Genomic DNA, 13,147 nt, shown 5'->3' with positions numbered 1-13,147 from the left:
CATAGATCCTAGGCCCACCAGAGATCATTAGCACACATAAGAAATACTGTCTCAGTGTTGTACCATAAACCAAGTCTGAAAAGGGTCCAGATACATTACTTCATACAGGGCCATTAAAGCTGCATGCCAACCACACTTTCAATAATCTTCCCCCAAAAGGAAAGGTTGGAGACTAGGTGAAAGTTGTCCAATGAAGGCAAAATATCAGAAGTTCTGCCATTATTGAAGGCATTGAGGAATATAGGAAGGAAATATCTCTGAATCAATGACCCTATGGGTCATGGATTGTCTAGTATAATTCTGTAGAGCAATTGATACTGCATCCAGGCTGATAATTATGATAGTTATGATTGCTTGAATGTTCTCAAATGCTTTTTAAAGTGTACATTTAGACAGTTTGTTACACAATGCTGTTTCCATAAAGCCTGTTTTATTACATTATGTAAAATTCTTACAATTTAGTTTGCAAATATCAAAAATAATGTAGTCTAATATAGCTATGTTAACAACAGTTTCTTTAAAGTAATGTACATAATTTAGCATCTTTATTATTAAATTATATTAAATGGAAAATGTTTACAATTTTTTAAATGTATAAAATATTTTTGTAGGTACGTCTGGGAACATACTTTTACATTAATAGATTCTTGGTTGAAGTTCAGAAGTGTACAGATAATTTAACATGTTGCTCTATTGCACTGTACTATAGAATGCTTCATAAAATGCTTCCAACACCTGCTAAATGCCATTACATATTTAATCTACGAGATCTTTTTAAGGTTTGTATTTCTTGATTTTTCAATTGGTTAATGGTTAATCAGTGAAATATAGGTAGCCTCATTTGGTGACCACATTTGGGACCCACAAGTCAGTCATTAACAGAAGCAGTTGCTAAGTGTTTAGTGACTATGCTTATGATGTTACTTCAACCCTCCTTTGCTTTACAGACTAAAGAAGGTTGTAAATGCAAGGATTGGTCATAAGATTACTTTTCAATCATTATGGTTCCTGAACAGTCACTAAAAAGACTATCTGTATTCCATAAATTAGAGAATAGGAAAGCAAAAAGACTTTTAAATTGAAAGGTTGCTTAAAAGAAATACATAAATAGGTTATGATCAAAACTGTCAAAATGTGAAGAAGAGAGGAGGATTTTAAACCAGGATTATACATTTTACTGAACAATCACAAACTCCTTTTTTCTTTATCGTCTCTCTGCTTCCTTTTACTTTTCCTGCTATGAACCCTGTGTCATCATACTCAATAAAACATATACATGAATAATACTATATAAACAAAGAATGTTCACAAATTAATAATTATTAGTCAATATGCACATAAAGTATGGAGAAAGAGAAGAGAAAACTTATCCCTTATCAAAAAGGGATAACTGAGGAAAATATAGTCGTTACTATAGTTGTCTGAAATTTTCTAAGAAAGAAGCAAACATTTGCAAAATTATATGTAGCACTCTGTAACGACACAGATAGGAATTCTGTAATTTTGTAAATTATTCAAAATATGATCCATATTAGTAAAATAGATGTACAGACATAATTTATGAGATATCCCAAGTATTATCAATTTAAGATTATTGCAAATTTTATCCATCCATAGAATCAAGTTCAGACTTAGTGCCACCTTTCTGAGTTGGATAAGAAAAGCATTTCTACATATTCATGGACATAGTTTTCAGTGAATAATAATAGTTGGGATTTCTTGTTTGTACGAAGGTGTTGCTGCTATTAACATTTATTCTGAATATGTTGGTGATTAAGATTTATATTATCAATACTTGTGAAATTAAATTTCTTTTGAAGGATAATTCTGTCATCTAAAAATGGAAATCATTGTTTCTTTTATTAATATCTGAAATGGATATCCCATCCTTCAGGGCTATTAAGCACCATTGTAAAATACCTAAAGCAACTATGGGGGTAGCATAGCATGATAAAACATGAAAACAGTTCAGAAAGTATCTTAAAAGTTTTAGTAACTTCAATAGTAATGTGAATATAGCTTCAATTTAAAAAGTTACTGTTAAAATCAATACTATAGGTACTTGAAGGACTACTTCAAGCCCACAAGTCAGTCATTGTCTCAAAGGAAACAACAGCATTATTGTTCATGCATGAATCTACCCGAATTTTCCATGACCGTTTAGTTGATCTAGCAGAGAAAGAGACATTTTATCAGTTTCTATCAAATGAGCTCCACAATTATTTTAAAGTAAGTATACTTATAGGTATGATGCATATACTGTATATATATGATGCCAACATGATCTGATATATATTTGTGTACTCTTTCTCTGCCTTTCCATGAGGCAGTATTTGTATTTGAGAATTTGTATTAACATATTTCATAATCTATATATCTCAAAATGTAGATACATAGTGACTTTTAGCTTGCCTAAGAAAGATCATTATCCTAATAAAGATTTCAAATTACAAAATTATTCCTGTAGATTTCCTGGACAAAGGAGAAATTGATGGAGGAGTCTCCTATATTTGTAGATTTTCTAGATTACACTGTACCTTTAGAAAAGAGAATATATAGAAATGTACCTAGCCAGAAGGTTCTTCTTTCGACACTGGAAGAATATTATATGAGAATGCAAATAAAAGAGTCAGAGGTAATTTTTGAAATTCTGTTTAATATTGGTGTATTGTAATTGCTATGTGATATGAGCCAATAGTGTATACATGTACCTTAGCTGCTAGATGTCTCTCGTAAAAATTCTTATGACGCTGGACAACCTGCTTTCTTCTAATTTTCCCCTGGGCAGAAATAGCAGGATATAGGTAGGTGAATCTGAGCAGCTAAGTACTGTAGTTAAATAAAAAAATGTCACATAGAATTCCTCCTCAAACTGCAGGTCCCAGCTATATTCAAGAAAGATGGAATAACAAGGAAAATAATTCAGAATTGATAATTAATTAGTTTCTTCTATCTGTTAGTTCAGGATCATCAATATGCAGATAACACTCAGCTTGATTTTTTTAACTCTGTTGCTCTGTTCCGGAGATGGATAATTCAGAATTGATAATTAATAAATAGTTTCTTCTATCTGGTAATTCAGGATCATCAATATGCTGATCAGCTTGATCAATACTCAGCTTGATTTTTTAACTCTGTTGCTCTGTTCTGGAGATGCCGTTGAAGCTTTGTGCCATCTCAAGGCTGCAGGGTTCTGGGTGTAATGACATAAGTTAAAACTTGGTTGATTGCTGCTTAGAATCAATTTATGATTGAAGTGTCATATATACCTGAAAGATAAATTAGCAAAATTGAACCCAAACAAAATGGAGGTGCTGTTTGTTCACCAGTTTGTTCATCAGCTCTAATATTATCTATCAAGGGATGTGGGTGTGGTGTGGTACTGTCCTAAAGGAGCAGGTGCTTGACTTGAGGACCCTAACAACTCCTGCTAGAAGTGCAGATGAAAACTGGGGCTGGAAGAGCCTTTGCTCAACTATGTCTAGTACCTCGGTTGCCACCTTACCTGGAATAGGAGGATTTGGCTACAGTGGCTCATATCTTTATTGCCACTTGGTTGCACTTCTGCAATATGTTCTATATGAAAAGCATTTGAAAATTATCTGGTTGGAGCAATCAGCTTGATTGCTAAGCCAGATAGGATTTTAAAAGAAAGGTACTGATAGTCAGGGCAAGGTCCACAATATACAGTATGAGTATTACACTAATAGTGACTCTGTCAGTCAATGTGGGCCACTGCAAACTGCTATGTCTTGTAAAATTCTATCTGGCTTAGTAACCAAATTGCCTGCTCCAACCAGGGTTGACTCATCCGAAGCAATACTTTTTGGAAAAGCTATTGGTAGTATCCCATTTTCATGAGGTGACGCTGGCTGGAGCCAGGAAATACTTTTTTTAGTTATGATGCCAATGCTTCAGAACCACCTGCTCTGGAAATAAGATTGGTCCTTTCAGTATTAGTCTTGTCTGGAAGCTGGAAAGCTGATGAAAACACAACTCTTCCAGTAGCTTTCATTGACTGATATAATGACAATATGCATTTATTTTTCTCCATTTATTTTATTTGGTTTGTGGGATGATTGTTCTATGTTGGGCTATATTTATTGTAGATCTATGTTTCTGTTTTCTTATTCTATGGCTTACTTTTTTAAGCTCCTCAAATTTGGGAATGTTGAGCAGTATATAAATCAATAAAGAAATAACTGGAATTATTTTTATGATGTAGTTCAATATTTCCTATTTCAAGTTTCTATCTGCAATATTAATTGCTTATTTTTCATCTGCACTGAGTAGCTAAGAGATTCCTCATTTACAAAGATTGAGGATTGCTCCCTTTTCAAGCAAAATTCTCAAAATTCAGGTTGCCGGGGCATATAATAAAGGCTTAATTATTTGTCAGAATGAGAGGATTGATTCAATTAGAAATGGAGGGCTTTGGAATCTTTGGTATCTATTCATAGGTATCTTTGGTATCTATTCTTAGGTTAAGGAATCAGACAGGAGTTGGAAACCCCCAAAAGAAAGGAAAACTAAGAGAAAATGCCAATTGAGCCTGCAAAGTTTATCTCAGTTTATCTCAGGATGCTTTGTTACCCAGGAATATAGATAAAAAAGCTCAAGACCAAGAATGGGACCAAGAATAAGAAAGTCAAACAACACACATGCATGAAATAATTCAAAATTCTAACTGACATCAATCTTGCACAATTTGTATGTGATCAAAACTTTTTCTAGATCATCATTGACAGATCTCTGGGAAATGAGATTATCAGGCTTTGAACCAATCCAGAAGATGTTCCAGCTACTCTTCATGAGAGAGAAAAAAACAATTAAAATGAGCTGACTGTTCTCTGTTTGAAAAACTTACCTGAGAGAGGAATAGTCTTAGTCCTGAATGCACCTTTAGCATTCGTTTTCCCAGACTCTGTTTATGCCAGATCCAAGATAAAAGGGTTCAATTTTGCTGGTCCTTTAACGCTTTCATGTTTGAAAGGTGTTTTGGAAGGAAGTTCCCCCCTATTCCCTACATTTCTGCTTTCTGTTTCCTTAGATCTCCATGGTATTTTTCAAAGAAGCAATACAGCATGTAATTAGAGCTGCAAGGGTTTTTCGGCAACAAGATAGTCATATGACACTGGTAAGAAACTTTATTTTTAATTGGATATATTATATAAGATGTCAAAATGGTTTGTCTCTATTTAAAAGTAGCACACCTTAAATCAAGATAAATTTTAAATGCCATTTGTCATTAAAACACCTGTCACTAAGCCATAATTATTATTATCTTGCATTCTAAAAAATATTTAAACATTTTAATACATGAAGATTTGTTTTAGTATATCATTTTTTCTTACCTGATGGTTATCTAACATTTTAAATATTTATTAACAGATTGGACTGGATGGCAATGGAAAAGCAACCTGTGCAGCCTTAGCCTGTTATATATCTGAATGCAGTATCTGTAGGTTATCTACTTCCTATAGTTACACCTTTGCACATTTTCAAGACGATATTAAAAAAGTCTATAAACAAGCTGGAGCAGAAGGCAAGAGGACTGTTCTTCTTATTACAGATTCAGATATAATTCAAGTAAGCCTACACAGACTATAAATTAGTATACATATTAAATATGTATCATGTTAATTAAATGCTTGTTAAAATTGTCTATCTTGTTTCTCCCTTCTTTTTTAATCTTAATATATCTGGATTGTCATCAGAGGTTAGAGGTGTATTGGGAGCTGACTTTGTTTGCATTTTCACCACTTTGCTAATAAATTATTAAAATAGGAACTATTAAACTGTTGACACAAAATAACTTTATAGCTGGAGCTCCAGTAAAAGTGTAAAAAACTGTCATTTTGTCAAAAAGACAAAATCTAGATTGCTCCAACCCAAGGCTTCTGAAGATAATTAATTGGTATTATTTTTCTTAGGAATCATTTTTGGAAGTCCTAAGTTGTATTCTGAAATCAGGACAAGTGCCCAACCTATTTGAGGGGGATGAGTTGAATAACATTATTGAATCACTTACATCAGCTTCTGAAATGACTAAGGATTCCAACAAATTGGATGATATGTATTCCTTCTTCTTACAGGTATGTACTAGTTTCTTGTAATCAATATGGTCTCAGTGAAATTGCTGTATCCATTCCAGCTTGAGTTCTACATTAACAGCAAGATCCAGAGTTGTGCTCATTGAATTTAATTGTCCCATTATTAATAAATCAATCAATCCAGGAATGGGACAAGCTGTTATTTATAGCTTTGAAGACATCCATGCCTGTTTGACTCTTGCAAAGGCAGAGTAAGAAATTTGATTTAATGAATGATAGAAATTTTGATTATCTCCACCAAGGGTGGTTTTGTATCATCTGGTCTGAAAGAAACCCAAGTTAAAAATGAACATTACAAGTACTAACTGATATCTCTTTGTGTTGGAAGCTGAATTAGTGAATTGCCTGAATCCATGTTATTTGCATAATTGCTCAAAGTGACTCATATAGAGAAACAACCTGTCCTTTGAATTTGGGGGCAAATATTATCTATTATTTAAATATCTACCTGTATCATTCTATAATTTGCAGTGCAATTCTTATTTCAATGAAAATTATTTTTGCAAGTATGTACTATTATAGTCTAATGAATTATAATCTAAATATTAATGCATGTATATTTTCAAAGAAATAATAATTTTACTAGAGTTTTCACACAGTATTTTTTTTTCCTAGAGAGTACGCCACAACCTTCATATAGTTTTGACAGTAAATCCTACAGGAGTGGTTTTCCGTCAATATTTACAGATATATCCTGCCATTGTGAATTGCTGTACAGTAGACTGGTATGAAAATTGGCCTGAAGAGGCACTTTGCCATGTAGCAAAAAGTTATTTTAGCCAAAATGAGACATTGAGAAATGAGGTATGATGTGAATATATTTTATCAAAATGGAATCTATAATATGTTATTCTCACTTATGAACTCAGGTCGATTGAAACTGTTCATGAATTGTGATAACTCATTTTAAAGACTCTGGGAAAGCATTTCAATCAGTTTCAGTAATCATAACTAGGTGGGCTCTAGGGCTCATGTAGAATGTTGGGGAAATTGAAATGCCAGATACAACCACTGCTTTGGTCTGAGCAAGCACAAATTACCAAATCACCATTATATAAAACCTACAAAACCTACTCCTTTGGCTTGCTAGAAGGTAATGATAGCAGCAGAAAGTTACTGTGATTAAATATAGGTTAATTCTCATTCTATTTTCAGATATACTTGTTAGCGAGTAATTTGCAAAACCATCCTCTATAGGAATTTTATTTCTCTGCTGAAAAATATACTCTACCTCCCCAAATAAGGCTATGACTATTACTGTAATTTGCAACAATTCCTCATTTAGAAAAGATGCATTTAACTGGATTAGTTTTTTCATGAGTGAATGTTGATGGTATGCAAAAAAAACCACCCTGAAAATCCCAAAATATTTCTAATATATGAGTTCACACTATAATAAGAGGAGAACACAAGCATCACAATTACATCTTATCACCAAGGAGTTACAACTTTTTGACTCGGCACCCTCCCCTTCCCCTATGGAGAGAAGAAAAGGAACAGCAAAAAAGAGAGAGCCAATACAAACTGATGAGCGTGAACAAGAAATTACTGAGAACATAACCATACATTTCAATTCTTAAACATTGTATAAAATGTGAGGTCTTTTCATTTGTCTTTACAGAATTTAAGAGATATTCTTATCCCCATGACTGTTAATATTCACAAGAATGTATCTATAATAATTGAGAAATACTTGAAGGAAACTAAAAGACACTATTACATCACTCCCAAAAGTTACTTGCAATTTATAAATACTTTTTCCACAATATTGAGGACCACAAAAGAGAAAATGCTGAGTGAAAGGTAAATACAGATGTGTGTATGTGAGTGTAAAACAGCACTACAAGAAATAGTGTTGTCTGGAAGGATACTACTTTATAGAAATTTTTCAGGTGGATTAAAACATTTAACAGTTCAGTTATTTCATTAGCATCCTAAAACATAGCAATAATTTTGTCAGATGCAACCATTGAATGGATTAATACACTCTTCCTGGAAGAGGAGAATTTTTCCATGAAAAATTTCCAAAAATTACAGATGTATGAATGTGTGTGTAAAACAGCATTACAGAGAAGAAGTGCTGTCTGGAAGGATACTATTTTATAGAAATTTTTCAGGTGGATTAAAACATTTAACAATTCAGTTATTTCATTAGCATCTTAAAACTTAGCAATAATTTTGTCAGCTGCAACCATTGGATGGGTTAATACACTCTTCCTGGAAGAGGAGAATTTTTCCATGAAAAATTTCCAAGCAAATTTGAGTATTTCACTGCCAACAGATTCGTGATAAGGTAAACTTTAGCCACACTGTGTTTCGATTATTGTGCCATTCATCCTATGGTTAATGTATATATTATACATTAATCTGTGGTTAATGTATAAGATTGTTGAGGAGTTATTTTGTCAAATATCATAGAAGCAATTGACTTAATATCAATATCAATTTTATAAATTATCTATCTATAAAGCATACATAAGATATTCATAATTCTGGGAACAGTGCTTACCATAGTTTTTTTATGATAGACTTCATAAAGTTGGTATGTGTAGCTTTACCAAAAGGCTTCTATGCACTTAGCACTTAATATAAGGTAGTTTGTTTAGGTGATTGAACAGATAGGATAGGATAAGCTAAGGTAAGATGATAGGATAAGATAAGATAAAATAAGATAAGATACTCTTTAGTGTCTTTTTTTTTTTACTGTGAGCATACTGGCCCACATTAAAAATGAAATTCTGTTGCTTGCTCTCAACAGAAAACATATATTACATAAATATATACCTGCACCCATAGACAGTGAGGGGGAAAAGTATTTGATCCCCTGGTGATTTTGTACATTTGCTCACTGACAAAGAAATGATCAGTCTGTAATTTTAGTGGCAAGATTATGACAGAATAACAAATCCAGAAAAATGCATTTAAATAAATAAATAAATTGATTTACATTTTAATGAGTGAAATAAATATTTGATCCCCTATCAATCAGCAACATTTCTGGCTCCTACGTGTCTTTTATACAGGTAATGAACTGAGATTAGAAGTACTCTCTTAAAGGGAATGATTCTAGTCTCAGCTTGTTACCTGTATAAAAGACACCTGTCCACAGAAGCAAGCAATCAGTCAGATTCCAAACTCTCCATCATGACCAAGACCAAAGATCTGCCCAAGGATGTCAGGGACAAGACTGTAGACCTACACAAGGCTGGAATGAGCTACAAGGTTATCACCGAGCAGCTTGGTGAGAAGGTAACAACAGTTGGTGTGATTATTCGCAAATGTAAGAAACACAAAATAACTGTCAATCTCTCTCAGTCTGCGGCTCCATGCAAGATCTTACCATGTGGAGGTTCAATGATAATGACAATGGTGAGGAATCAGCCCAGAACTATACAGAGGATCTTGTCAATGATCTCAAGGCAGCTGGGACCATAGTCCCCACCCAAAAATAATTGGTAACACTTCGCCATGAAGGTCTGAAATACTTCAGCATCTACAAGGTACCCCTGCTCAAGAAAGCACATGTACAGGCCTGTCTGAAGTTTGCCAATGAACATCTGAATGATTCAGAGGAGAACTGGGTGAAAGTGTTGTGGTCAGATGAGACCAAAATTGAGCTCTTTGGCATCAACTCGCCATGTTTGGAGGAGGATGAATGCTGCCTATGACCCCCAAAACACCATCCCCACTATCAAACATGGAGATGGAAACATTATGCTTTGGGGGTGTTTTTCTGCTAAGGGGACAGGACAACTTCACCGCATCAAAGGGATGATGGATGGGGCCATGTACCGTCATATCTTGCGTGAGAACCTTCCCTCAGCCAGGGCATTGAAAGAAGGTCGTGGATGGGCATTCCAGCATGTCAATGGCCCAAAACACATGGCCAAGACACAAAGGAGTGGCTCAAGAAGAAGCACAGGTCTAGCCAGTCTCCAGACCGTAATCCCATAGGATTAAAATCTGGGGGGGAGCTGAAGTTTTGGGCTGAGTTGCCAAACATCAGCCTCAAAACCTTAATGACTTAATGAGAGGATCTTCAAAGTGGAGTGGGACAAAATCCCTCCTGAGATGTGAACAAACCTGGTGCCCAACTACAAGAAACGTATGACCTCTGTGATTGCCAACAAGGGTTTTGCCACAAAGTACTAAGTCACGTTTTGCGAAAGGGTAAAATACTTATTTCACTCATTAAAATGCAAATCAATTTATAACTTTTTAAAAATGCATTTTTCAGAATTTTTTTGTTCTTATTCTGTCTCTCACTGTTAAAATAAATCTACCATTAAAATTACAGGCTGATCATTTCTTTGTCAGTGAACAAACATACAAAATCAGCAGTGGATCAAATACTTTTTTCCGTCACTGTGTGTGTGTGTGTGTGTGTACACACATATGAATCACTGTCCATTTTGAATACATAATGGAAAGAAGTAATTTGAATTAATATACTACTGTATGTGACTATGGCCTATGATACAAGTAGATTTTAATTCTTATTTTTTATTTTAGAGCTTGCTATCATTCTGGTCTGACAAAAATCTTGGATGCAACTTCACAGATTGCAAATATGCAAGATGAATTGCTTGTCCTTGAACCTCAAATAGAATCAAAATCAAAGGTATATTTTAATTTGTGTGCTTCCCACGCCTAACATATTGAATAATTTCTTATCAGATCTCAAGACATTAAAATTAATAAAATTTATTGACAGTGGTATAATTGTTTTATAAAAGTTACAACAGTATAACTATTATGTGAGTTCAGTTTAGGGCGCATTAGATGTTTTGAAAAAACAAAGAAAAAGACTAAAGGAACCTAGGTTGGTGTAAAAGAAATAACATTTGGAATCCATTTATGCTAATACTATGTAGTGGAACAGCTGATTCCATAATGTAGAAGTCTGGAAATCTCAAATATTATCTCTCAGAGAGCCTCATGGTCTTCACATACTGTTTCTGCCTTCTGCTCTATTGTATTGTATTTGCTTATCAATTCCTACAGCTATCATCTATCATTTAAGAGTTGCCTTGCCCAGGAAATTCTCCCTAGCCACATAATTTAAGAAAGATAGCAATCTCACTTTTCTGGTGATAAAAAAATCCCAAAAATAAAGGAAGTAAAATAATTTTAATAGTGCAAAAACCTGGCAGTCAGCGTAGAAGTATGTGACTAAAAGGTTTGTCCCTTCCTCCCCCCTCCTTGGGAGGAAGACCAAAAATTTATTTATTCATCTATTTATTTAGTTATACTTACCTAGCTGCCCATCTGAGTGCTCAACAGAAAAGATTCATATTCAAAATAACTGCTCATAACTGACAACTCAAAAGGAAAGTTTACTACAAATTGTTTGTTTGACAGGAGATGTTGCAATTGATATTTCAGACTAAGTTGCCTCCACATGAATAGTATTGCTGACCTAGACTGTGCCTGTTTCCTCTATGTTCTATTTGTCCTTGGATCAGGAAGAGGTGTGGACTCTACCTCCTCCTCATTGATAATAGGTGTCAGCTACTCTGAATCCTCACCTGGAGCTTTCTGGCTAACTTGCTGCAACTGTGGCTTACCTTCCACAGCTTCAGTCTGTCACTTGTCTGATCTACCCAGCTGAGGCTGCTCCATCAGGCTAGCTTTCTTTATTGAAATTCAATAAAGTTATAAAAATAAATTAAAATGCAGAAATTCAGTAAAATTAAGATGAGTCCAGATGTGTAAAATAAAATTATGTCTACAATAAGAATCCAATTGGTTTTTGTATGAAATAGTATTTAAAGTTTTAGTGCAGTGAAAAGATTAAATAAACATTCCTTAGGATAAGTGCTCTCTCTTGTGGCAACAAGTATAATACGTTCAGAAAGATTCTGCAAAGCAATCTAGAATGAATAATATCCACAGAAGTAAAACATGGAGTTAAATATAAGATAGTATGTAATCTGAATAAATGTAAGATACAACAAAATAACTGATGAAACATGTTAAAAGAATTCTATACTCAATCACCACCAAGTTAGTATAGTCAAATATTTGCATAATTATTTATAATTATTAAGGAAATAACTACAACTATGATAGTTAGTCTGAACTTTTTTTTAGCCAGTCTCAGTTTCTCATTTGGATTTTCCCACTTAAACTATTCCTTGACTTTTATTGACTTTTATAAACTGTAAAAGACCAAAATAATGGGGAGAAAAAGATAATAAAGTCTGTAGAGCCAATAAAGCTGCTGTAGATCATAAATTGTAAATATTAAGCCACTAAATTCCAAAGTTTGGGAAAGGCATGGTGTAAAGTTAATTTTTACTAAGAAAATGTAATAAAAGCTCAATATAAGATATAGTAAAACTCATATGTTTTTGTTTGGTGGCTTCTTGGGACCTAATGTAAATCCATCTCCTATGGTCATCTGGATGTAAATTTTCTTGAAGATTTATAAATCCATCAGGTCCACTACCTCTAAGGTGCCCCAATTGATTTTTTTTTCTTCTACTCCTGACTGTTAGCTAAGAATACTCATTACCTAATTAGGGTACTACGATAAAGATAAAGATAACAAACTTTCTACCTAGAGAAAGTTCCATGCTACTACTCTTTAGGGAGCTATCAGAGAATCTCATCTTGACTTAAAAAAAAAACCCTACAGACAGCATTAATGTAATTTTTGGAATTAATTTACATATCTGACAGTTGTGAAGGCTATACTCTAAAGTCATATTCTGCTTCTGAGTTTCTAATTTGAGTTAAGTAAGCCTTGAATTTCATTGAGAGCCATCCTAGACTGGGTCAAAGAGCTTATTGGTGCCGTATTTTGTTCCTACAGTGACCAGTCAGAACTCAATGGGAAGTTCAGTAGCATCCTCCATTTGTTGTCTAGCAACTGTCATTAAGAAGAATACTACTAATGATACTACTACTGATAGCCATCATGACAATTGCCACTGAGAGCTATATCCTCCATGAATTTGTCTATTATCTTTTACTAGCCATTATTATGGTTATTGTGTGATAGATTTCCTCTTACAGTATCTGTCTTGCAT

At 33.9% G+C, this 13,147-nt stretch overlaps 1 protein-coding gene across 3 annotated transcripts in view; it reads left to right on the top strand.

The window, feature by feature from the left end:
* DNAH14 (dynein axonemal heavy chain 14) overlaps window positions 1–13,147 on the top strand; it is a 231,631-nt gene that overhangs the window by 141,422 nt on the left and 77,062 nt on the right. For all 3 annotated transcript variants that reach the window (XM_081942264.1, XM_081942265.1, XM_081942263.1), the window contains exons 48-56: window positions 612–779; window positions 2,059–2,229; window positions 2,468–2,635; window positions 5,051–5,137; window positions 5,392–5,589; window positions 5,934–6,095; window positions 6,729–6,917; window positions 7,735–7,916; window positions 10,626–10,734. In XM_081942264.1, coding sequence (XP_081798390.1) covers window positions 612–779; window positions 2,059–2,229; window positions 2,468–2,635; window positions 5,051–5,137; window positions 5,392–5,589; window positions 5,934–6,095; window positions 6,729–6,917; window positions 7,735–7,916; window positions 10,626–10,734 — 1,434 coding nt within the window. The remainder of the gene's footprint in view (window positions 1–611; window positions 780–2,058; window positions 2,230–2,467; window positions 2,636–5,050; window positions 5,138–5,391; window positions 5,590–5,933; window positions 6,096–6,728; window positions 6,918–7,734; window positions 7,917–10,625; window positions 10,735–13,147) is intronic.

Source organism: Natrix helvetica (assembly GCF_964273705.1).
Source record: "Natrix helvetica genome assembly, chromosome: 2".
Taxonomy (NCBI): domain Eukaryota; kingdom Metazoa; phylum Chordata; class Lepidosauria; order Squamata; family Natricidae; genus Natrix; species Natrix helvetica.
Note: the sequence above shows the minus strand (reverse complement) of the source record. Positions and strands in the feature narration are given on the sequence as shown.